Raw genomic sequence first — 26,162 nt, 5'->3', positions numbered from 1 at the left:
GCAAGGTCCAGGGGCCCAGGCACGGTTAGCGTGAACAATATCAATAACTGAGACCAGTGTTTATTGAGCACCTGCTGCGTGTCTGGCAGCCCTAACCAGCACCCAGAGAGGGAGGTGCCATCACCCCACAAGCAGGGAGACAGGTCTGGTTTAGGAAACCCACCCAGAGCTGCAGAAAGAAAATGGCAGAGCTCAGAGCTGGACTTCAGCCAAGGGAGTGCCTTTCATTTGGGGAAGAAACCAGCTTCCTGAGGGACTTCCTCCTCCTCTCCTAGGACAGCGGAGGGAGGGTGTCTTCAGACACCAACAAGTACTGCGGACTTCCTGTCTCCTGGGGATAAATGGAGATGAAGCTCTGAAAGAGGCCACTGTTGTTTCAAGGAAACCAAAGGAATCCCCTGGCCTCCCTCCTCCTTCAGAGGGAAGAATCTGGGGGTTTGGTCATTGCCTGGAATGGAAGCTGCTCTAAGTGAAGTTTAAGAAATCACAGGGCTGCCCTGGGGACTGTCCATTCTCAGGTGGCTGCTACGGAGGAGAGGAGGCTCTTGCTGCAGCCATGTCTGCAAGTGGGGGTGAGGACTGGAGAACTGGGTGCACAGGCAGACCGCGCTGGGGCCATCCACCCCGGCCTAGGGCAGGGGGACGCGGGATGCCTCCCACAAGCGCCGGGCCAGCTCGCCGGCCTGCTGCACCAGCACGTCTCTGGGGATAACAGACAGGTGGAGGGCCAGCAGCTCATGGCACTTGACAGACTCAGCTGGGTGGCCCTTGCTGTAATAGCGCAGGAGCTTCCTGGAGGAGGGAAAGGGAGGAGAGGATTCAGGGGCAGGGCCACGGTACTCCCCTCAAAGCCAATGGCCTCTCCCAGCACCATGCAGGTACCGTCACCTCACGAGGCCCCAGCACCCAGGCCAGCGGGGCCTTCCCCACCCCTCGCTGGCCTAACCGTACAAGCCTCAGCCGCAGGACGCCATGGTCCTCCCACCTTTGGGTTCTTACTCCTGTGTAGGGTCTGCTGACAGCGGCGCCCTAAGGATGCCGCAGAACCATTGGGGAAGTTCGGGGCCCCAGAGGAGACATCTGCAAATGCTGCCAAACAGGTCCCAACAGCAAGACGGGCAGCAACGCACACGTACTCCCCACTCACTCCCTCCGGACACCAGGTCAGGCTATGGGGAGCTTTTCACAGGGGTTTGTTTCTAGCTTCTTGGGGGACATTCCTGAAGGAGAAGCTGCTCCCCCATAGGGGAGCTGGTGCTTATCACTCAACATCCGAGCACGCACGGTCCTCAACAGCCTTCTGAATCGGTGTTACCTGTAGTAGTCTCCGCCCAGCATGCCCACAGGAGCCGAGTCATCAGAAAGGACAGGCACCTCGATTATCTGGAGTTTGTACCCCTGAGGAAGGAGGAAGAGGGTCTTGACTGGGGAGGCGGTGGGCGTGGTGCGAAGAAGGTGGGCTTGAGTCAGACACACCAGGTTCATTGCCTGGCTCCGCCCTGCCTGGCACGCGCTTGCTGCTGGGAAAACACCTGGGCCTCTTTACCTTGTTTTCTCATCTGTGAGCGGGGCGGGGAGGGGGTGACGGTAATTCCCAATGGACATTAGAAACAAGGTATATGAAGTTCTGAGCACTGTGTCTGGCACATGGTAGCTCTCATTCCCATCAATGAATGAACGGGGTCAGCCACCAGCACATGCTCAGGAGGGCTGGGGCTGCCAGGAGGATGACCTGGGGAGGTGTCGCTAAGAGCAAAGCGTTATCAAAAGGCCCAACTCTCTCTTTAAAAACAATGGGAATTCCCAGGGTAGGCTCCGGAGAAGGGAATCAAGATCCACTGTGTAACCGCTGTGTGTGTACCAGGCACAGTCACAGAGCACCTCCGAATGCTCACGAGGGCACTGTGCGGTGCGCCCTGCAGGTGACGGGGTGGACTTGGCAGTGGCAAGCGGCCGCCCATGATGGCACAGCTGCAGCCAGACCTCACACTGTCTCTCCCTACCCCACAGCTCCACCTTAGCCTATGACCCAGTGGGGCCAACCACACACATGAAGTCATGTCTTGCCCTAGAAGCCAAGGTCAAGGTCAAATATACACTGGGCACTTATGAAGACACAGAGCAAAGATGGGAGCCTGCAGGTCAAAAAAGCTGCGCCTGGGTTCTGGCTTCATCGCCTGTGATGTCGGTGGCCCCGGCCACGGTGTTTGATCTCCAGGGCATGTGTAAAATGGAGTCACTGTATGGGCCAGTGTGGATGTGGGGCTATGAGAACAGCAGTGAGAGACCCCGATAACTGCACTTCACTGCGGAAAGGCAGGGCCATCGCCTCAGGGTCACCTCTTGCCAAGAGCAGAGAGAGGGGAGGGTATCAGGAGGGGAGGAGACAGGAGAACTGGGACCAAAGGCACTTGAGGGTAGAAGGAATGACCCTTAAAGAGCTGGAATAATGAATAACGACAAATGAGAAGAAAACGAAGAAACAGGAAAGGAAAGAGGAAAGAGAGAGAGAGAGAGTGAAACAGTGAGACAGAGCAGGAGAGAGAAGGGCCCGGGGAAGACAGAGACGGTAATCGCCCCGGCCCTGCGCGTGCACGGTGCTAACAGTGAGGTCCAGCAAACAGGCCAGGAGGCCAGAGACCTGACCCTGTTGTCGGCCTCACCGAGGGCAGGTGGGCGAATTGCTCTGAGCCTCGGCGTGCCCACCTCTACAAGGGGAACGACAGGGTGCCATGCTTCGCAAGCGCAGCGGGTGGCACTGAGGCACCGAGGAGGCACACGATCAGAACAGCCTTTCTCACACAGGAAGGGCATGCGTCTGTCTGCTTACACATTACCTGGACATTGCCTCGAACGACAGTATGAACTTTTCAGACAAATGGGTGGAGGGGTCACAAAGTCTGCTCAAAAACGGGACCTCTGAGTTCTGGGTCTCAACCAGCTGTACATATCTGTCAGCTCCGGCAGGGATGAGAAGAGACAGAATGAACACAGTCCAGAAGAGAGGAATCCAAGTGTTACAAGAAAGGCAAGCGTTTCCGGACTGTGCTGCCCCAGGACCTGGCCACACCCACCATCTCGTTCTCGAACCACAGGAAGTAGGAGCAGTGGAAGTCCCCGTCCTGGAACAGCAGCGTGGTGTAACCCTTCTGCAGGTATCTGCGCGCCAGTCGGATCAGAGACCAGACCTGGGGAAAGAAGCGGAGAGCATCTGTGGCTGCCCTGACGGCCACAGCCCGCAGGTTGGCCCTCTCCCCATGGCAGGGGCAGAGCTCAGGTTCCCGCCTCCAGGGGAAGAAAAGAACTCAGAAGAGAAGCTCCTTGAAGGCCAGGGGCCTCTCCTGCTCTGCTCCCTTAGTGCCGGGGCATGGCCTTGGCTCAGAGCAGGAGCTGCATGATAAGTCCATGTTGGATGGATGGTGGACTACTCCTCCAGCTACTGTGATGATAAAATATAGGTAAAAATACTTTATATAACTTTACTGTACACGCCAGCCATAAATTAGCAAACTCATCATTCAAACCAGAAAACAGCTGAAGACAATTAAGACAGTGGGAGATGAAGGGTGGCCACTTGCAAACCCCTCCTTGCCGTCTTGGGCACAGGTTCTAATGCTGGGAAGGGATTTGAACACGTACAGCGCCCTGATCCAGGCACATCCTCTGCTCCAGGGGTGGGAGCCAAACCAGGGCTCACCGAGGGGTCTGATGGAAACACGGTGCCTTGTTCTCTTGCCTAATCCGAGGACTTCCTGACGCTGCCTGTGACTGCGTGAGGGAAGCAGCAGGGACAGCTGGCTCCCCGACCTCCCGGGCTGGGGAAAGGCCCGTGAGCGCTCTCACCAAAACCCTGAGCACACACGATTTACTCCAAACCTGACCACAGCGTAATGTCTAATTAAATCTGCAAACGAATACATGGATTTGCTATATTTTCAGGAATGCAATCTGACAACATGTATCAATAACCTTAAAAACATTCCTTCCATTTGACTTAGCAATTCCATTTCTGGGAATCCATATTGAGAAAATAATCAGAGATGAGGACGAAGACGGATGCACAAAGGTGTGTGCTATGAAATTATTTATAATAGCGAAAGCCTGGAAACAATCTAAATGTTCAACACTGGGGAAATGGCTAAGTAAATTATGTTACAGTCACATGATGGACTGTTGTGGGGCTGTTAAAAATCATGTTTATAAAGAATTAATGACATGAGGAAATGCATCTGATATAAAGTAAAGTGAAAATGTGGTAAACAATTGCATAGACGGAAAAAGCTCAACTATAACAAACGGCACAGAAGAACAATGAAGAAAATGTACCAAGAGAACCTGGCTACCTCCGGAAAGAGGGAGGAAGATGACGCTGCTGCTGATGGCACCAGCAGGTGCCCAATGAGCTCTACCTCGATGTTATGCCACATACTGTGCTAAATATCTTACATGCATCTGTAACCTTTGCAACAATTCCATGACACCAGTAGTGTTATTATTCTCTTTTACAGATGAGGAAACTCAGCTTAGACTAAGTAACACCCCAACCACATCCTGAGTGGCAGCCAGAGCTGGCTTTCCAACGCAGGCCTTCTGTCACTCATCTTATTTGAACTATTATGATATATATTTTTTGGATGTAAAAAGTGTGTGTGTGTGTATGTATATACATCTAGTTTTTCAGAAAGTGGCAGAGATCCTCTCTCCTCCCTGCCAAAAATACTAGTTTGCCATGAAGAAGTCAAAGAAAATAAAAGAATCCCCAGAAAATGCTTCCCTAGTAGAAACCTTCTAGTTTTAAGTTCTGATAGTCAAATTGAATAAGCTATGTTTCTTCTGTTTTAAGTTAATAGGACAATATGTAGTGGGCATTTGCTTATGCCAGGCACTTTGTTAGGCCCTGGCTGTTTCCTCCTCCGACCTTGCTGTCCAGACTCTGCTAATCCAGGACATTAGCAAACACCCAGGAAGCTACCTCCTAGCATCGACTGAGGCCCATGTGGCCCTGGGTGCTGACCAGGGCCCTCGGGTGAGAGAGACAAGCCACTATTCCTAGAAGCTTGTGGAGCTGGGAGCAGATGCTGCCACAGAAGAGCAGGGGTGAAGGTGGGGTGTGCTCCAGGCCTCACGGGAGCCGAGAGCAGGGGGACTGGTCCTTCCTGGGCAGAGTCAGGCTGGCACACCCCATCCGACAGGCAGTGAAGAGTGCCTGGGTTGGGCAGTGGTTACCTTTGTTCTGATGAAATTGGCCAGGGGTCCCTTGCCCAGCTCCGCTGAAGTCCTTTCGCCGCTGCTGAGGGACGGGGCCACCATCTGTCCAGTCGTGCGGTCTATGTAGATGAAGTGCACCAAGCCTGGGAAGTCCTCTAGGTAGGTGAAGGTCTGAGTTAAGGTGCTTGTAAGCCAGGAAATGGGAATGGCGCTTCTCTGTCCCTAACCTAGGCCTCCAACCAGGTAAAGCAGTGGAGTCTGAGGCCAGGCCTGCCACGCCCACCCCCCAAAGGTTTCCACTCCAGCCAACTCCTCTCCCAGATCTCTGCCTACCTCCAAACCTCCAAACCCGAGAAGTTCTGAGATGCTAGAACAACGGATCCTTGACCCTTGAACATTTAACACAGGGAGTTCTAGACCCAACAGGAACATGATACGCTTGTATTTTACGGTTTTCGTGAGGCACGGGTTTAAATTATACACACGGTGAGGCTGGCGTTGAGGACAGAGCTATATAGCTCATGAGTGAGCCTAGCTGACCGCCCAACCCACACACCTCACCGCGATTTTGTTCATCTCTATGCTTCACCTCGAGAGGCTGGAAGTTCCCATTTGAGAGGAGAACAGACTCCCAGGGAAGGGCAGTGACTGGTGGCTAATGGGGCTGTCATCCCTTTCATCTATATACTGAAGACAGAAGTTTCAGGAGACTGGAGACCAGACCCTTTAGAGATATTACTATAGGAAAAGGTGTTTTATATAAAGTTCCAGAAAAACTAGTATAAAGTTCAATAAAACTAGTATGCTATAATGGGTCAACTAAGTCTTAGACACGTTTTGTTTTTTTTTTTTAAACTGGGATAAACTTTTTCCTGCCGGCCTTCTCCGAGCCTTCACATTCTGCTCTGAACTGTGACCTCTACGTGGGAGGCCATGGCTCTCAAACCAACCAGACCCAGGACCCCACACCTTGTGGAATATCCATCACCACTTTGCTGGCTGGACAACACCGACATAAACGACTGCCGAGGCTTTCATAACTCTGAGACACCAGGGGCTTCTGAAACTTCAGCCTTGGGGCGTTCCTGCAGGAGGCACGCAGGACACGTTCTCCTATTATTTTCCTTCAGACAAAAGAAGAAAAGGTGGAATATACAGCCTCCCATCCCAAAGCCATGGTCCTTCAGAGTGAGCAGTTGGAGGACACGGGCAGACACGAGGGGCTTTTCTGGAGGGGCTCGAGGCTCAGACATTGGGATATGACACCATGGTGACGTTCCTCCTGCTCTTCACCAGCAGGAAGTCCTTCGAGTCCATCAGCTTCTCTCTGCAGGGGAAGCAGGGGAAGGGGGGGTGGGGGCGTGAGGTGAGCCCCTCCCCTCCCCCTGGCTAGTGCGGGGCCACGCCCACACTTACTGCATGAGTGTCTGGACCTGGTCCCGCAGGTGCTGGGGCAGCTGTGGGCCTCCCCGGCCCGGAGTGGTGGTCAGGAAGCTAAGACGGTAGATGGCACAAAGCTGCCGCTTCACCTTCCCACACACCTGGAGCAGTCTGGGCACCGAGAGATGAGAGCGTCACAGTGGAAAGGGCCCTAGAAGAGTGTGTTCCCCCGTGTGGTCACCCTGCTCCTGCACTGATGACAGACACAGCTGATGAAGTGTACCCTCCCCATCCCAGTTTTTCCCAAATGTAGCATTCCAAATACTTGGGAAGAAATTCATGGAATCTCATCTAACTTCATGGTTTACTTTACCAGGAAGTGAGGGGAAGTGATGTGCTTGAGGTCGCAGTGAATCAGTGCTGAAGCCAGGCTGGAACCCGGGCCTTTCACCCCAGTGCTGGATCCTCACGGCCCTGCTCCTCAGCCTCTAGCCTCTCTGCTTGCCAATCTCCCGCTGGCACCCGTGGGCTGCAACCCGCTCTCCCAGGACCCCTCTGCCCTCAGAAACGCCTTCCTGAGCACTCTCTCCCTCTTGGCCTGGAGGAGACTTGCCCTATTCCCTAACTGGCCCCCTTTCTCTCAGAGCCCACAACTCACTCCCGGGACGATCCGGGTTCACTTCTGGAGAAGGCCTTGGTCTTGAACTCCAGCCAGGCGCTCTGTAGGAAGGCAGGGGACAGGTCAGCTTACTGATGTTCTCACAGTGTAGTCCGGCAGAGACCTTTCTTACATCAGGCTCTGAGAGGGCATCGTGCCTCCTGATGGCTTCTTTAGGCCCAGCACACATCTGGCCTCGCACAGCCAAAGCTGGGCCTCTTCCAGGTCCTATCCCACACACCCCGCACCAGGTCTCTGCACCCCGCTGTACATGGTCGACTTACTTGGCAGACGTTTATTTAAAGAACAGCTTCTGTGTGCCAAGTACTGGGCTCACTGCCTGGCTGGCATAGACACGTAAAGTAATGCTGTCAGAGAGGTAAGTGACTCGGGGGAGGGTGGACGAAGGGGCAGAAGCTGGGCCGTCTCCTTCAAGGAGAACTCTGCGTTCTAACACAGTGCCACTGAGATGCCCGAAGCACTGCGAGATGCTGAGCGGCCTTCTGACCGCTCTGAGTGGAGAATCTGGGTCTATCTGGCCTTGGGGCTTCAGTGGCTGCTCTGCCTCCTCCAATCCGACCAACGCCCCTGCAGCCACAGAGAATCTCAGCTCCTCACAGAGACCCAAGCAGCGCCGGCTGCTTACCCGAGGTGACTGAACCCCCTGAACTTGCTTCTAGGTGCCTGACTAGACCGTGCCAGCTTTCTACTGCTTACGCACTATCCTTTATCTCTTGGCCTTGTCTCCCACCTGGACTCTAAGCCCCCTGGGGGTGGGAGTGGGCTGCATCCTGCACTTCTGTGTGACCTGCCACGCTGTGAGGGCAACCGCGGTAGACTGCAGGCCTTCACTGAGTCCTTGGGTTAGGTTTTGGTTCTGCCACTCACCAGCCAACTAATCTTGGCCAAGTTACAATCTGTCTAAGCTCCAGTCTCCTCATATAACACATGGGAACTATGATCAGTGTTCTGCCAAACTCACATAAAAATGTTCTGAAAAATGTCAATTTTGTTATCATTTCCTAACTGGGAAACAAGGATCATGAAGAGGCTCTACCTCCTCTCCCTGAGGTGGGCATTCTCGGGACCCGAGTCTCACCTGAATCTCTTGCCCCCCGCGATTCTTGACGAACTTGTCCATCCTGTGGCGCAGGTCCCCCATGAACGGGAGGGCCCGCAGGGAGCTTCCGGCCTCCTGTCCCTCCTTCAGCTTCTTCTCCAGCAGGGAGAACCCATCCAGCAGCTGGAACAGGACCAGGGCCAGGGGCGTGCTGGGGCTCTAAGGGAAGAAGCGCAGGGCAGGGGAACGGGCAGCTGTGTGGAAGGTGTCCAGGCCGCAGTGTCACTGGAGCAAGTAGGGGGCGCTCACTCGTACCTTGGTCAGGAGCACCATGTTGATGCCTGGCCACAGGGGCAGGCAGTACATGGTGTGAGGCACCATGGGGCAGTAGCTCTCTTTCACACTGGCATCCAGGAAAATCCTTCTGGGACTGGAAGGTGCTGGGGAGCCAGGGATCAGCGTTTGGAGGGTGTCTTCAGCTATCTGTGGAGGAAGAAGAGCTATCGCGGGAAGGGGCGGGCTCCTGTCTGGCCTCCTCCCCATGTCAGATCCACCCACAGCTGCCCATTTGCCACCCTCCCTTTGAATCATAGGCAGCAAACGTTTTAGCTCCAAGAAATCTCAGCTCTTAAATCTCTGCCCTCTATTGAAACCGCTCTAGCAGCTCCAGTTCCAATGTCTGTCTCTCTTTCAGCTTATTCTGGGCCTTTCTGCCCAGAGTCAGGACTGGATGCCAAGCAGGGATGGTGGGTGGCAAAGAAGGGACAAAAAACACAGGAAAAACAGACAAAGGTGAAGGGAGGGGGAGAGGCTCCTTTCCCATGTGGTCACATAGATGAAGGCATTTAAAGCTAAACAACATTCTGTCATTTCAGCCACTCTCAGAACATCCTGACTGCCTTTCCAATGGGGGAAACCGAGGCAAAAAAATGACTCAGTGAGCAAGACTGCAGCCTTATGAAAGGCTCGAAGAGAGCCTTTAGTGGGTAAAAGCAGAGCATTAAGGATATCATTAGAAATGCCACCAAAACTTCTCTATAAGAATGTCACTACAATCATGATAACAGCGAAAAGCTGGAGATGATGCACTAATTGTTCTGGGGATTTGCTAAATAAGTAATAACATGCATGTGATGGACTCTTGAACAGTTAACCCTACCAATGCTTAAAGAAAAAAAGTATAACGAAGTACATTAGGATTCAATTTTGAAAAAAAAAATATGTCGTTTGCATGTATATATATATTCATTTACAGGAAAGATTAAAAGGAAATATCAAAAACTCTTAATAGTAGTTAACATCTGAGGGTGAGATTGAGAGTGATTTTTATTCCTTTTTCATACTTTACTTTTGTAGTTCCTAATTTTTCTACAACAAATATATTTACTTTCTCATTAAAAAAAAAAAAATTAAGTTAGATTTTCACACCCAAGAACAGCGAGGAGGGTGGGGACTTCTCAGTAGACAAAATTACGTTTCACTCTCTGCACCCCCGGGGCCCCTGCTTCTGGGCTGAGCTCTGCCTGTCCCCTATACTGGCCAGCCCTGAGGTGGCAGGAGGAAGGCCGGAGCTGGGACAGAGTTACTCAGAAGAGAAATCCCCAGAGTCCCCAGTGCTCACTGCAGCATCTCAGATCAGCTGGTGCCCTGGCACACTCCCCTCTCCCAGGAGAAACTCACCTGGACCTGGGGAGCATCAGTGGGTGGGGTGCCCCCGTCCAGCCAGATGGTGCTACCTGCAGGCCACAGGTAATGAAATAACAACATAAATAATTGGAAAATGTGAAAAATGGCCCAACAGCATGTCAGAAGGGAGGGTGGAGTAGAGACGGCCCCGCCCTACCAGCAGCTTGGAGCACCTGGCAGGGACAAGGGCACTTAGTATGGGCTGGAGCAGCACTGCCCTTCTCATCCCAACCCTAGCCAGCAAGTGCAGGTGGACTCTGCGGTACCAGGGCTAAAGCAGCCTGAGCTGGGAAGAGAAGCCTCCTTCTCTCAGAGCCAGCTGCTGGGAGCAAGTGACTGAGGGTGCACCTCACAATGTGGGGTGTGAGGGGGCATGCTCCTCAGCCCCCTCCTCCACTCCCTTAACTCTTTTCTTTTCTTGTTTCTGCCCTCTCTACTCTTCCAGGTCCCTCCCTGGCTATAACAGCCTCTTCACTAGGAGGCAGCACACACATCTACAGTTCCCGTCATTTAGTCAATAAGCAAGCTTACTGAGCACCTACTACGCGCTAGGAATTGAGCTAGACTTCCTTTCCTAATACAGCTCACAAAAACCTACTGAACCCAGTATACATTGGAAATATGTTTGTAATAAGAGTGTTCTCTCATGGTTTATTGCAAATAATTATCATTTATAACCATGTTTCTCTGGGGAAGCCTGTCCCTATGTGTCGAAAACCTGATTTACAAATGGATGAGTGCAACTCAAGCCATTTGTTAGCTCTGAGTTCTGTACACTGTGGAATGGCATTATTTACAGCTCTGAGGCAAAAGAACCAACCACTCAGAGAAGCGGGAGAAGAGGAAGATCGTGATGAATGAGGGACGGGAACAGTAAGAAGAAAAGGGAACTTCAGCGATCACCCCAGAGCAGTGCTTCTCTATGTGTTTTGGGCTCGCGGAGAAGCTTAAAGAACTGAGGACAGTTACAGATCCTGGCCCTAGAGAAATGTACGCATATATACGAATTGGCACATGATCTCAGGGGGTCCCAGGCTCCTTGCCTGGGACCTAAAGACCTTCTAACCTAGTGGTTTTCAACTGTGGCTGCACATGAGACCTTTTAAAAATCCTGATGCCATATCCCAACCAGTTAAGTCAGCATCTCTGGCACAGGCCCAGCTTCAGTAGTTTTTAAAAATCCCCAGGTGAGCCCACTGTGCAGCCAGAACCGCTGCTCTAACCTAAATCTGTGCACAGCAGCGGTTCCCGCCCTGAGGCTCACTGGCCTCCCTGGGAAACTTCTAGTATTTACCTGGGCCTCGGCTCTTGGACTATGGCTTCATTGGTCTGGCCGAAGCTGCCCATGTCATTCCACTGTACAGCCAGAGGTGGGAACCACTGGTCTAAGGGGGCCATACAGTAAATTCCTTTCAAAACTCAGTCCCTGAGGAGTTTCTCCTCCCGCAACCCTAGCCTTCTTTCTCCGATCAGATGCGTGCGTGTCCCCTTTCCCTGAGAACTCCAGTGATGCCCGCTCAGTGACTCCAGCAGTCTTGATTTTGGCTCATCTATTTCTCTAAGTAATGTTATCTCTTTTATTTTGCTGATAGCATTTTTAATATTTGTAGTTTCTTTCTATTGCTTACCCTTATACTTTGAGAAAACAGGTAAGATATAAACTACAGAGACTGAACATTTACATTTTAAATCACTGTACTTGAAATCAAAGAATTTAAATTAGTTGATTACTTATTAATTACAAAAAAGAGAATACACAGATAAGAGATTAATTTTAAACTGAAATCAACTTGTCGTAATAAGTTTTAGCAATCATTTGAGTGGCCTTCACAGTCCCTGAATTCGAGCTGGAGCTGGCAGGGTAGACGGAGGGGTTGCTGCGGACAGCGTCCTGTGCTCTAGGAATCTGGATGTCTGGACCTGGACACTTACAAGGCAGTGACTTCACAGAATCCTAAGACAGACTCCCCAGGGCTGCCAATTGCATCTGCCTCCCTGCCCTCCAGCCCTCCCCTCCCACCCCACATCTCACCTGAACCTGAACTCTGCTCCCCGGGAGAAGGAGCTGGTGTGAAGTACTCCTCAGGGAGGGAGAAGCTGTCTGTCTCCTGGGGGGAGAAGGAAGCAGCTCGGCCTGAGGGACTCTGGTCCCTGCTCTCCAAAGAGGGGCAGACCCTCCCTACCCCTTCCTTCCCCAAGGGTGCACAGAACATACGGTCCCTGCAGAACTCCTGGCCCGGCCTGAGGAACGAGGGCTCCGGGGCTGCTGCAAAGGGATATGCTGGCTGCTCCGGGGCCTCCGCAGGGAAGGCTGCACACGCACAGGAGATGCTCGTTAGCGTGTGTCCGACAGGCTCCTCCCCACCGGTCCCCTACCCCTGGCACTTCACAGCACAGCCCTCAGAGCAGAGGGACAGGCACAGCCCCACGCCACCTAGTAGGTGTGCATCCTTACTCCAGGACCACTGAAATTCCATCACATTGGCATCCAAAACAACTGCCACCACCAGCAATGATAATGAGGATGGTGACTGTGGTGGCTAGCACTTACTGAGTGTTCCCTACGCCTCAGGCACTGTAGGGCTCTGGGTAAACTGTCTCCTTTATTCCTCAAAACAACCTGGATTGGTAGATGCCATCGCCACCCCATCGCACAGATAAGGGAATTGAGGTTCAGATGGGGCAAGTACCTGCCCAGCTCACATAGCTAACTGGTGAAGCTAAAACTATCTGAATCCAAAAATCTGCACTTTTAACCCACCAAAGCACACACATTCCAGAATTCTCCTTATATGTAAAAGCAGCAGGAAAAACGCCAAGCCCAACCACATGCCCAGAACTGTGACTCGGGAACCACAGCCTCCCAGTAGCCTGTCCAGCACCCTCCAAACTGGTTTTCTGGGCCATCTCCCTGATGGCCTCTTGCTGCCCGAGACCTGAGTGTCGTCATCCTCCTCTGTGCTCTCGCTGGGGTAGAGGTCCTGAACCAGGAGAATGAGGGCGAGGAGGTCAGCTGGGCGCAGGGAGCTGGCGCTGTGGCTGCAGAGAGAACAGGCAGCTGGTCAGCACATGCCTGGTGTCCCTGGTGCCCCACAGGTGGCAGTGGACAGGGACAGGTCAGCTAAGGGAGTCTCCAGTACGGTCTCGGCCCTTAAGGAGTTTATGAATGTGCCAGCTGACTTCATCCTTTTTGGAGGAAGGCAAGGTATAAATAAAATTAACTCATCAATTTTTAAAATAAAAGTTATATTAAGAAAAATCACCAAAGGGAAACCACCAAGAGACCTATCTTCCTATCAGGAAGTTCTAAATTCAGACACTGAGACAGTGTTACAGGAAGAAATAATTCAGAGAAGGGAGTGAGCTGAGAAGAGTTGAAGAATGGGAGAATCTGAGGCTTCACAGAAGAGATGGGTCCGGAGGGTTTTCTTGGCCAGGGAAGTGGTGCTTTTCAGAGGGGTGAGTGTGAGGGGCCAGGAGGCCTCGGGCTCACCTGGAGTAGAAAGCCAGCAGCTTGGAGTGCACGAGCAGGAAGGCGTGCAGGGCCTCTTCGCCAGCCCGTGCAGGGCTGGAGTTGACAGCCTGGACGACGTGTTGCTCCAGCGCCTCTATGCACAGCTCACAGAGCTGAGGGTGGATCAGCCGCTCCACAGCCTGACCACAGGTGGGCAGGGAGAGGAAGCCACGTCACCCACCGCCCTTTCCTGCTCCATGCCCTGGCTAGTGGGTACATTCATACTGAGCACACCGTGTGCCAGAAACTTGGGAATGGGGAGACTCAGACCAGCATGGTCTCTGCCTTCCTGAAGCTTACAGTCCGGTCATTAGACTCTAGTGGATGATTCAGACGATATGCAAAGAAACAGGCAAAATAAGTGCCAACTTTAATAAGTGCTGTGCAGGAAATATACAGGACTAGAGAAAGTAACATAGACCTACTCAGGTAAGGTGTACAAAGAAAATGTCCCTGAGGAGGTGACCCTTAAACTGATAGCTAAAGAACAAGAAATTCTGTCAGAGGAAGGGGTGTGGGGAGAATGCTGCAAGCATAGGAAAGAGCATATGCAAAGGCCCTGAGGTGGGGAGAGAGTCTGCAGCGGTGCTGTCCAAATGATATATAAGGCTTGCCCTATGCACTTCTAGTAACTACATTAAAAAGTAAAAAGAAGCAAATGAACTTACTTTTAATAATTTATTTTATCCAATATATCTAAAATATTATCATTGCAACATATATTATAAAATCCTTATTAATGGGAGGTTTGACATTCCTTTTTTGTACTAAATCCTCAAAATTCACTGTATATTTTACATATACTGCATAACTCAACCTAGACTACCTACGTTTCCAATGTTAACAGCCACGTGTAGCTAATGACTACCACACTGGGCAGAATTAAATGCAGAGTGCTCCTGAAACGGAAAGAAGTCCCAGGTGGCCAGTACACAGTGAGGGATGACAAGAGAGGCAAGAGACGAGGCTGGGGTGAGACAGGCAGTGGCAGATCATACGAGGCATGGAAGGCTTGAGAAGGAGTTTGAATTTTATATTAACTACTTTAGATTACCTCCAAGAGGCCTTTCCTGATGTCTCAGAGAGTTGACAGTGCCAACAGGAGTTGTGCCACTATGAACTCTGATGAGAAACCTAACAGGGCAGCACCTAGCATATTTTATTGTATTTGTTAGTATAAATGTAGAGCTGATTTCCTCTCAAGGGCAGGGTCTGTGTCTTTACTTATCTCGGTATTCCAGGGCCTGGCACACCTCCTGGCATAGAGTACGCACTATACGTTTATTGGAAGAATGAGAGAATAGGGCATGAAAACGAGTGCCTTCAGACCTATTTTCCAGTTCATTAATTCTCTTTCTAGCTATGTCTCATCTACTATTTAATCCATCCCTTGAAGTTTTCATTTTAACAATTATGTTTTTACTTCTAAAATATCTACATGAGTTCTTTTTAAGCTTTCATGTCTTTTAATATTTCATATTTATTTTATATTCTGTACCTAACGATTCTGGTATATCGAGCTCCTTGGACTCTCTTGGTAATTGATTCCCCTCTCACTCCTGGTGGCTTGTTTAATTGTGAGCTCATATTTGTTTGTTCTTAATCTGTCCCTAGGGCTTTCAAAGTATAGTTCCCAGACTAGCATAAGCGGCATACCTTGGAACTTGTTAGAAATGCAAATTCTAGAGCATCCCCACTTACCATTCCCAACTTAACGAGAAAAGTGAGGCCCAGCAACCTCTATCTAATAAGCCTCCACATGGTGCTGAAGCACACTGCAGAGTGAGAGCCACTGACCTAGAGAGAAATCGTGTTTGTCTATAAAGGGGCCAGGGAGTGCTACTGACAACGGCCACTTTAGCTCCTTGGATCTGGGCTTAACGTAGGAGTCGCAGGCTTAGCTCCCCACGGTGCTGCAGGCCTCGGTTTAGTTTTTTGGTTGTAGTGTTGGTGTCATCATCTGCACTCAGGCAAGCTTGCCTTTAGTGCTGCTTATTCTTCACCATTTTCCACTCCAGTTTCAGCTCAATATAATTTTAGGGGAGGGGTTCAGAGTTGAGGGGGCCTATCTTCAGAGGTTTCCATAATTTACTGTGAGCCTAAACACTGCTTTAAAAAGTCTGTTTTATCCAACATCCAGCTGTTTTATTGTAGAAAGGTCCATCAAAATATAACCCACCATGTGGCCAGAAAGAGCAACCCTCTAATGCATGAGTCCCAGGGTCTGTCTGTGCCCTCACTCATTGGGTTGGGGAGAGTCAGGGTCAAAACATGGTCTTAAAGCTGCACTCCCCTGCTGACCTGACACTCCCACGGCCTGAGGTACCCGCACCCAGTAGTCACCTCCACAGCGAAACATTGCTCCTGCTCCCGCAGGCGGCTATAGGTCCACAGCAGACTCTGGAAGTGCTCCCACACCTGGACACGCTGCTCCAGGTCTGGGGGCCGCAGCCTGGTGGGTAGAGTAGGAAGAACCCATGAAAAAGGTGGTTGTCCTCAACCTCAACCAAAGGAGCACAGTCCTAGCTCACCATCAGCGCAGGGTGAGCTCAGATGACATAACCAAATAACCGGGAGAGCCCAGAGAGCAGAGAGGGCTGTGCCCTAGCTGTGGAGTGGAGTGGTGGGCACAGAACGAGGAGCCAGACGTCTGAGCAAATCGCTGCTCTTCTCAGTCTCTCTCACACAGATATATAACACAAAGCCAGCTGGAGAGACCTGGGAAAGTGCCAGGAAGGAGCCAAGGGCAGAATGTGAATGGGCAGCTTCAAAGAGGCTGGGCATAAACTGCCTGGCCTCAAGGTGTTTAGCAAAAGATGAACAGGGTACCAGCCACGAGGACTCACTCCTTTCGGATAAGCTGGCCGTCCACAGTGACCAGCCCGAAGTGCACTTCGAACAGGTACTTGAGCACACGCAGCTTCTGCCGCAGGTCCCCCTCGTCCTCCGTGTGGTCTCCGTTGATGGCGATGAACAGGCATTCTCCAAACTGTAGGCACAGTAGGCTTATGTCAGCCAGTCCCAGGGGACTCTCCTCACCTGCCCTGATCCCTGGGGACAGTGGGGGAGGCTCAGGTTCCAGGGGATTTGGTAAGACACAGTTTCTGCCTTCTAAAGGAGTCTAAAGTTCAAGATCAGGCAGAAGCTTGTGGACTGTCCACGGAGCCAAGGGAAGAGGAACATGGGCCCCAGGACTCACACTTACCAGGTGAAGGACATACAGGTAGTTCCCTTTTTCTGTTGAGAAGCAGGTGTATGTGTCTGAGAGCTTCTCCAACATTGTCATGGAAGAGATGATGACTGGGGCTAGGAGGGTGCTGAGCTGGTCCTCCAGCGCAGGAAGCTGCAGGAAGGGACAAAAATAACACTGCTTAATGTGCCAGACACTGGGGACAAAGGAATGGGCAAAGCCTCGGGCCTAGTCACCAAGGGTCTTCATAGTTTTAGACCCGCTTGTGAGGGTATCACTGTCCTGACGTGAAGTGGGGCAAAAAGACACTGCCCCTAAACTTTGGATGGTAGTAGGAAGGCTGGGAAGGGCCAGCCAACTAATTGTGCTGTTCAGGCTCTGAATCTAGAAGGAACTGTTACAGGATTAGGCCATATTTCCACAGTGGAATGCCTTTGGTATTTAATGGAGAGCTGGCCAACTCTAAGAAAGTTCATTACATGTACCCAAGTCCATGCCCTCTGCTGCAGAAAGTCTACTGTGGGGAATGTGCCCTAAGGAAAATGATTGTACCCAAGTCCATGCCCTCTGCTGCAGAAAGTCTGTGGGGAATGTGCCCTAAGGAAAATGAACAGAGAGAGGGGCAAAGACACATGCACAATGTTCACTACAGCATCATTTACAACAGCAAACAACTGGGAAAATGTAAATGTCCAGCACCAGGGGAACAGTTAAATAATTGACAGTACATCTAAATGACAGAAGAATAGACAGCCACTTAAAATAGTGAAGTGTTTCCATGACATGGAAAATTCCTCTGATACAATGTTATGTGTTAAAAAATGGTTGTGAATACTCTGCATTTAAAAATGCACAGAAAAAACAAAGTGCTGAAAAAATATTAAGAAAGTCAACACTGTTAAAGTCATAACTTTTCGATGGAGGGATTATAAGTAATTTCCTCCCTCTACTTTTTATGTTTCTGTACTTTCCCTATTTCTATATAAAGCATACTTTTACTTTTTATAAGCTCTTCCCCCTTCCATTCCCACTGCCCTCCAAAATAAAGAACAAAACGAACCAAAAAGAAATTGGACAAGTGTGCTGAAAATCTTCAAGTAAAATGGGATAAAGCTGGTGGAATGAAAATAGCTCAAATTTGCAATTCTGGAATGTAAAGAAAGGAGGGAAACAGCTGATCTTCCCCAAGCTGATTCGGGAACCTTGACTGAAACATGGAGAAAGCAGAGTCCTAACTCTGAGCTGGTGAAATCCACAAGGAGCTGAGTAAGACCTTGCTTTGAAAAACAAAATAGGCACCCGGCCAGGGCCAATGTAAGCATTTGAAATATGAGCAGGACACATCACTGTGCAATGCTTTTCCTTCCAACATTCTCAGCATTCAGGAACCAAGGTCTGTGTCCAGCTGCTACGGTCTGTCAGTCAAACTTGAACAATGGTTCCTTTTCGTCATTTAGGTCTCAGCCTAGATGGCTCCTCTTCTGACCACCCTCAGGTCACTCTGCCCCAGTCACTCCCCATCCTATACCAGGTCTAACTTCTTCAGACCGTTTATCACTCCCTGAACTCATGGTGTTTATTTAGTTCCTCATTAAGCTTCTAATTCTATGAGAGCAGGGCATATTGCTATGTTCACTGCTTCGCTCCCAGAGACTGGCACATAGTAGGGTCTCAATTAATGTTTGTTGACTAAATATTCCTCCAGAGAGGCAAATGTTTGTTGAATTATTCACACACCACAATTTTCTTGAACTGTCATGAACAAATAATATTAATAGAAAAGTAACTTAAAAATCTAGATTGTATACAGCAACTTATCTTAAAAGTAGTAGCTTTTTCTGCAGGTGCAGCAAGAATTTTTTTTTTTTTTTTGGTGGGGGGAGATGAAAATATTGGTGTAGGCAGAGTGTAAAAGGACATTTTCCTTTATTAGTTGGTGGAGTTATAAAGTGGTACAATATCTTTAAATGGCTTTTGAAGCAATATTTTTATTTTGGAGAATTTATCTGAAGTTAATAATAAGATGTGGGATAAAATTCAAGCACAAATGTTCCCTACAGCAATAGTTACTGCAAACTAGAAGCATTATGCATGTCCAGTAACGTGGACATGGTTAAATAAATGATGATGCATTTATTCATACACTGAAATATGTTTCCACCAAGACATGCTTTTGAGAATACTTAACAAAATGGAATAACGCTTTAGATATAACGGCAAATGAAAAAAAACAGGAAACAAAACTGTAAATGTGGCATGATCCCAACTAGGTATAAAAGTTAAAGACCCAAAGAGAATATATTAAAGAGCTAATAGCGACGGGTAGTAAATTATGGATCTTTTAGAAACTATTTCTCTGTATTTCCAAATTTCCCACAATTAATTCATATTATTTATAAGATCAAGAAAAAATTGTATTGTATACATAAAAAATGAAACTTTAAAGACTATTTTCTTTATACTAATCATTTAGAAACTAAAAAGTCAGTTTATTAGTTAGTTCCTTTACTAGGTTTTTATTAAAGAGGAAGAGAAACGTTATCAAAAACTAGTTGAAATGATAGTTTAAGAACTGAAATACTTAAAAATTCTTAATTTAAAAATGATATGTGTTGACTGCTAAAAAGTAAAAGAGTCTAACAGGTAGATCTGTTTTTAGTTTCAATTAAAGCACTTAAATGTCCACAATCTCGGATGTCTTGTTTTATTCTTAAAGACTGTGACGAGAATGTGAGTAATGGGTAGGTCTGCTGGAGCAGGAGGGACCTTGAGAAGCAACTGGTCTGTGTTGCTTCAAAAATGCAAGAACTCCTCCACTGCATCCGCGATAGAGACTTTTTAATCCAAAACTGATCTGGAAGAATTTTTAAGCCAGTCAAAATAAATGACTCCTTTAAAATGTAGAGTGGAAATTGAGTGAAAATGACAACTACCTCTGAGTTGTAATATTAAGAAACTGAATGTCCAAATGCCAAAAAAAAAAGTTAATCCATACTTTACGCCATATTTAGAAAGTCAAGATAGATCATTAGACCTAATATAAAACTTAAAACTATAAAACTTACAGAAGAAAATATAGAGAAAATTCTTTGTGATATTGAGTTGAGCAAAAATTTCTTTGATATGGCACCAAAAGCATGAAAGCAAAATAAATAAATAAATAAATAAATAAATTGGATTTCTCAAAATTAAAAACTTCTCTTTGAAAGACACTGTTAAGTGGATGCAAAGACAAGACAAAGATTGGAAGAAAATATCTACAAAACATATCTAGTAAACGACTTATATCTAAAATACATAAGAAACTCTCAAAACTCAATAAAAACAAGAAATGATCAACCCAATAAAAATGGGCAAAAGATTTGACCAAATACTTCACTAATGAAGATATAAGGATGGCAAATAAACACATGAAAAGATGCTCAAAATCATTAGTCATTAAGAAAATGAAAATTAAAACACAATGAGAGTCTGTCATGAACAAATTATATTAATAGAAAAGTCACTTTCTATTAGATATTTATTAGAATGACTAAATTTAAAAATATTGATTGTAGCAAGTGTTATTGAGGACATAGAGGAAACGGAACTCTCACACGCTACTAGTGAAATATAAAATGATACAACCTCTTTGGAAAAGTTGGGCAGTTTCTTAAAAAGTTTAACATACAGCAACCTGATCCAGCCATGCTACTCTAGGGAGTTACCTATAAAAAGTGAAAACGGATGTCTAAAGAAAGACCCGTACCTGAGTATTCACAGCTGCTTTATTTGTAAGAGCAAAAACTGGAAAACCCAGATGTTATCATCAACAGATAAATGGATGAACAAACTACGGGGTACTGACTCAGCGACTGCTCAGCAATGAAAGGGAATGGACTGCCAATACACGCTACGACAGGAATGAATCTCAAAATAATTAGGCTGAGTGAAAGCAGCTAGACCGAACTAAAACGAAAACCAACCCCAAGTGTCTACTATATGATTGCATCATATAAAAGTCTATAAAAAACAAACTCGTCTACTGTGCCAAAAAGCAGATCTGTGGTTGCCTGAGTGCGGGTTGGGGCTGAAGGAGGATCACAAACTTTTGGGATGGGGGATATGTTCATTTTATTGACTGTAATAGGCTCGTAAGTATATGTATATATTAAAGTATGCCAAATTGTACACTTTGAGTATGTTCATGTTAAAGTGTGTCAATTATACCTTAAAATAGCTGTTATAAAAATTAATGTGTTCAGCTTATGCTACACTTTTTAGGTAGAGAAACTGGTGACATTAAGTTTCTGCTGCAGGACTAATATGCTACCTCTTCCTGCCCTCATTTAGCCCAGTGAGCTCTGGGCTGGGGTACGGGGTATGGTCACCGCACTCAAGAGCATCAAGAGGCCGTACTGAGGATGCGGGCAGAGTGTGAGGGATGCTGGGCTGGGCCAGGAGCGGGTGGCCAGGTTCTCTTGCCTCCTGGCCTTCTGGTAGTTCTGTGCTGTCTCCTCCCACCCATTCCTCCTGTCCTGCACTCACCTCTTGTCCTTCATTCTCTGACGGCCCAAACTTCAGTCGCAGACTCTCTTTAAACTCTTCATCTGTCCAGTAGAAGAGGACCTCTGCACCCTCTGTGGCCACCAAGATGCACTTCATCTGCCAGGAGGAGGCAAGGTCAAGGTCACCTCCCAGTCCCCACATCCCTAAGCTGGGCCAGAGCAAGGAAGAGGATCATAATCCCAGCAAACACCTACTGAGCCCTTACTGTGCACCAGGCACCACCGTGAGGGCCTTCCTGGTGTTACTCCACTGCACCCTCACAACGACTTGATAAAGTAGGAACCTTCAGCTCCTCCCATTTTATAGAGCAGGATGTGATGCAGCTTGAAGCAGCAGAGCTGGGATCCAGACCCAGGCCTGTCTGATGTCAAGGCCAGGGCTCTTTCCTCTGTGTTATCCAGCTTTCCTCACCATAGCATCAGACCCATCACAGCCCTACTGGAACCAAACGGAAGGAAAGACCCAGCTCTCGATCTGGACACGGAGTCAACTGCACAGGAGGCAGACTCGTAGCACCAGTTAGAGCCTGGTCTGGACTGGAGGGCGGCTGGTGTACTTCCCTCTGGGTAGTCCAGAAGTGTGTTTCTCAAGTCAAAATCAGCTCCAGAAGACGTGATGCAAAGCCCACAAGGAGTAGATTCAGCATTACAGGAATTTCATTCAAAAGTTCCTCCTGCTCTGGGTGGAAATGGAGGCTGCCTGACCTTGTTCATGTTCATTTTCACACCTGCTTAGCTGCTGCGTCCTCAGCCACAACCACTCGAGTATCGTCTGTGCTACACATTTTAATGCTTGATTATACAAAATGAGTTCTATTATTCACCAAGTAGTAGATTCTTAAGCCAGAGCTTCTGCCACTGTGCCTTGTTCCCCTAGGGCGCAGCCAATCAGTGATCCTCTCAGCCTTGGGGGGCAGTCTGCCCAAGCCTGGTGAGGCCAGAGCTCTGAGACCAGCTGCTTGCAGCTGAGAGAACCCCAGGCAGGGGCTACACACCTCATTGTGTACCTCAGTGTGCCACACAGACATGATCATGTACATGTGCTAAGACGTGACAATGCTTAGCAAGCTCTGTTCTGACTTTCATGAGCAGAGGTTCAGTTTCCTCAACATAGCACCTTGAGGTCTTGGACTCGGTTACACTCCTTCGGATATCCTACGTGACCAGCTTAGTGGCACTTACTGAATTCCCCTCAAATCTCTGCTTGGTTTATTAACTCCAACTTACAGCACCTGGCCCCAAGGTGTTTCTGGCACAGTGAAAAAGAGAGAATGGAGCCTAACGCCATGGAATTGTTAAGCACAAGGCAGAGACTGAGAGAGCAACGCAGTGCGAAGAGGTTGCTGATTAAGGTTAGGATGACCTGGAAGAAGTTCACCTGGGACTCCAAGGTGAGTGTGACAAAATTGAGGACTCGAGGGACCAGCCCAGTGGAAAGGGAGAGTAAAGGTTGGAGAATGGTGGGCTATGGAGTGGAAGCTGAGGTCAAAAGCAAAAAGCCCCTGTAGGCTAAGGGTGTGGGAAGTGACGTGCTGGTCATAGATGGGTGAGGTAAGGTTCTGGAGGCCAGTCATCCTGGTGTGGGGTAATGAGGGCCCACACCGTGGTGGAGGCCAGGAAAAGAAAGAGCAGATTCAAGAGGTGTAGCTTAGAGACATAGCAGGCCTTGATGACCACCTGGATGCAAGGGAGGAAGGAGAGAACAGGCAATGGTGACAGGAGGATGTAGAGCTGGGCAGGGGGTAGGGAGGAGAGGGCTCTGCAGAGCCCGCGAGTTCACTGCTTGCCTCACTCTGTCCACCTCCCACAGCCCCACAGTAGTCCCAGAGTGGGTGCTGCCTGCCTCTGTCTGTTCCAGGTTGGGCAGGATCATCTACCTTGGCAAGGAGCAGAGCGGAGCTTCCAGCAAGCCAGAGGTTCAGAAAGGGCTGCAGTACCCAGACTCGGTGACCAGCTCATGGAGAACAGCATAGCATCCTGGGTCCTGCAAATGCTTAAAACAGAGAGGTCATGAGGGCAAGCACAGGTCCTCGTTCTGACTGTTGCCTGTTTCTGGGAGTGGACAAGGTAGTGAAGGACAGAGTGGTTAAAAGTCTCTTTCTGGCTGTGAGGCAGTCTGCTCAGAACATTCTTACCATGGCCAGGAGGCGTCTGAGTGCCCTGTATCTGTCCCACAATGGAGAACAGGCACCCAGCCAGCACAGTCCTTCGGACATAACAGGAGCCCATGAACAATTCCCACGGTTTCCTTCCAAGCACTCTTATTTCACTGAGGGTCGCTCAGAGCCACGGTGCGTTCAGCAAACCCGCCCTGAGCAGCCCCAAGGAGTGTGCTATGACCAGGTGGGTAGGGAAGGAGTCCCAGCAGGAGAGGTGTCCTGGGAAGATGTGATGAATGGCAGTAAACCAACACAAAAGGAACCTGAGACCTGGTTCTAGTTTTGGCTTTGCCAAGGCACTTAAACCTCTCTGAGCCTCAAACTCCTGCTGTGAAACCCAGGAAAAACCGCCTGCTACACCTTTCTACGGGGTCATAGTGACTATAAGCAGGCAGACCGCCCTTAGCAAACTCTGGTTTTCTTAACATAGAGCGGGTCTTTATCCCTATTTCCCAGTTACCCTTGGTCAAATAACAGGAAGAGCTAAACTGTTTCCAGATCTTTCACATTTTGATGATTAAAAGACAGGAACAATATAAAGCTTTAGCTTAATTAGGAAATTAAACATTGTAAGCAAATTAGAGACAAGAAAAGGCTGTTAGAGGATCAACATGTTTTGCAACATAACTGAGACTTCATACAACGCCAGCATGACTGGCCTTAAAGTCATCTTCCCATAAAGATGGGGATGCTTTTTAGCGGACATTAGGTTCTACTTTTTTTAATTCCAAAAAGGCTGATGGAAAGAGAACCTCGCTGGAGTCATTTTGCGGTTTCCCTGTTCTCCTGTCTATCCCGCTCTCAGGAGGAAAGACCAGATTCACTGCAGCTCCAGATGGCGCCGGCCAGCCTGGGAGAACCCCCGGGGCCCATTTGCATCATCCTGCCCAGCAAACCGCCTCTACCGCCGGCCGCTGCTCCTGCCTCCCCGCAGCTCCGTCTTGGGCTCCGCTCCCTCGGAGCCCGGGCCTTGCCCCAGCTGGGCTGGAGGACCAGGAAGGGGAATCCGCAGGGCGCGAGCGAGCAGTGGGCCGCGCGGGGCTCCTGCCCAACGGCAGCCTTCCTGTTCGTCCCACACTCTACGCAGCAGTTTCGCCCCGCAAACACCGCCGAACCTCACAGCTACCCTGGGAAGGAGGCCCGGCTTGTGGCAGCTGCCCCACTTCGTAGCTGCAGACACTTTGGCTCTGAGAAGTGAAGCGACGTGCCCCCGGCCACAGCAGCGGGATGGGTGAGGCTGGGGGTGGGACCCGCTCCCGCGCTTCCAGGGGTGCTGCGCGGGGGTCCGGGAGGAAGCCTGGCCGCGCACGGAATGGGCAGCCGAGGCCCGGGCCGTCCAGGAGGCCCACGTACCCGATCGTAGCCCAAACACCAACCAACCTGCCCCCGGCCGGTGGGCAAGCTTCCGGGAGGGCCCGCGTGACCTCCCACGTGACCGCCCCGCCCGGGGAGGGGCTGGAAGCCGCGACTCTGCGCCTCAAGTTCGAGCCCCGCCCCGCCTTGCCTAGCTTTGCTTCTGCGGGCCCTGCAGTTCGCTCATGGCTGATCGGCTGCCAGGCCCAGTGAGCTCTGACTCCTGCCATCCTGTGGCCACCTTCCCCCTGTCATCAAGGAGGGCGCCGAAGTCAAAAGGATTGGAGAATTCGCCAGCAGCCGTCCAGGGCACCTGCTGCGTCCGGCACTGTGCTAGGCCCTTCCCCTTGCCTTAGTTCAAGCGATTCCCTCCTGAGGCACAGGAAATGTCCCCATTTAGCCTCATTTTACAGAAGAGGAAATGGAGGCCCAAAGAGAAGAAACAACTTGACAAGGGGCTGAGTTAAGAATGAGAACCCAGGTTTTTACCCACCATCTGGCTTTAATTACTGACTGTAGTCCTGGGGCAAGAGCTCCCTGTTCCCCTGGACTCCTGGGGAGGAGACAGGCTGCTGAAGGGCCAGTTTCCACTAGAGGGCCTACGCTGGAATTTCTTTTTAAGGATTCTTAATCCATCTAGGCAGAGAGGGGAATACACATATGGGCTTTGTTTTGAACCTGTGTTTGCAAGATATTCTTTAATCGTGTGTATTCGTAGTGGCTGATGGTGTTGGGGGAACTGATGGTCAGGGAAGGAACTAAATCCCCACCCAAATCACCCCTCAGTTCCATGGTGCCTCCTGGGAGCTTCGAGTGCAGCCCAGTAGGGGAGGCGTTTTGGGGACTGCCTGGGGAACAGCAGATTGAGCACCCTCTGGGGAAAGGCAGGGAACAAGAATTAATGCCTCCATCACTTGTAGATAAAGCATCACTTCCCCTCCCCTTCCCCCATTCATTGCCTACCCCTGGCAGCCCACCTAGGGCCCAAACTTTCCAACTCTCCTTCTACAGCACAGGTACCTACCTCTCTCTCCAGCCCACAGTTGAGATCATCTGGCTGTGCACTCTTTATCCTGTTATTTTCACTCACCATGTTTCTCTCGTGTCGAACTCTTCGTAAGTATGAATTTCAGTGGTTGAATAAATTCCATCAAATGGATACATTGCTGTTTATTTACTGCCCCTAGGAGTCCATTTCCCACCAGCAATGTATGAAGATCTCAATTTCTCCACATTTTCATCAATACTTGTTATTGTCTATTTTGATTTAGCTATTCTAGTGGGTGTGAAGATAGCTCATTGTGATTTTGATTTGTCTTTCTCTAACGACTAATGATGTTCTGCATTTTTTATGTGCTTTGCAACCACTTTATCTTCTTTGGAGAGATGTCTATTCAAATCCTTTGC

The 26,162-nt window shown here is 49.4% G+C and overlaps 1 protein-coding gene across 13 annotated transcripts; it reads right to left on the bottom strand.

The window, feature by feature from the left end:
- Positions 1-44: 44 nt before the first annotated feature.
- Positions 45-24,863, bottom strand: HPS1 (HPS1, biogenesis of lysosomal organelles complex 3 subunit 1). Of its 13 annotated transcripts, none has more exons than XM_025042232.1 (20): positions 24,756-24,863; positions 23,121-23,236; positions 21,224-21,340; positions 16,712-16,849; positions 16,353-16,495; positions 15,850-15,958; positions 13,486-13,646; positions 12,875-13,031; positions 12,208-12,303; positions 12,025-12,100; positions 9,987-10,042; positions 8,622-8,789; positions 8,346-8,525; positions 7,247-7,308; positions 6,625-6,759; positions 6,470-6,535; positions 5,227-5,371; positions 3,075-3,188; positions 1,316-1,398; positions 45-792 (listed from the first exon to the last, which is right to left on the bottom strand). In XM_025042232.1, the coding sequence occupies exons 3-20, from the start codon at positions 21,338-21,340 to the stop codon at positions 630-632; spliced, it is 2,169 nt and encodes a 722-aa protein (XP_024898000.1). In that variant the 5' UTR covers positions 23,121-23,236; positions 24,756-24,863; the 3' UTR covers positions 45-629. The 13 variants fall into 13 exon arrangements, 10 of the variants coding, with proteins under 10 accessions (XP_024898000.1, XP_024897993.1, XP_024897999.1 ...); XM_025042225.1 differs by lacking the exon at positions 6,470-6,535 and adding an exon at positions 6,178-6,332 and having other exon boundaries at positions 5,227-5,363; XM_025042231.1 differs by lacking the exon at positions 6,470-6,535 and adding an exon at positions 6,178-6,293 and having other exon boundaries at positions 5,227-5,363.
- Positions 24,864-26,162: the final 1,299 nt, after the last annotated feature.

The sequence above is a fragment of the Pteropus alecto genome, unplaced genomic scaffold, assembly GCF_000325575.1.
Source record: "Pteropus alecto unplaced genomic scaffold, ASM32557v1 scaffold88, whole genome shotgun sequence".
Taxonomy (NCBI): domain Eukaryota; kingdom Metazoa; phylum Chordata; class Mammalia; order Chiroptera; family Pteropodidae; genus Pteropus; species Pteropus alecto.
The sequence above is the reverse complement of the archived record's forward strand: the minus strand, read 5'-3'. Positions and strand labels throughout refer to the sequence as shown.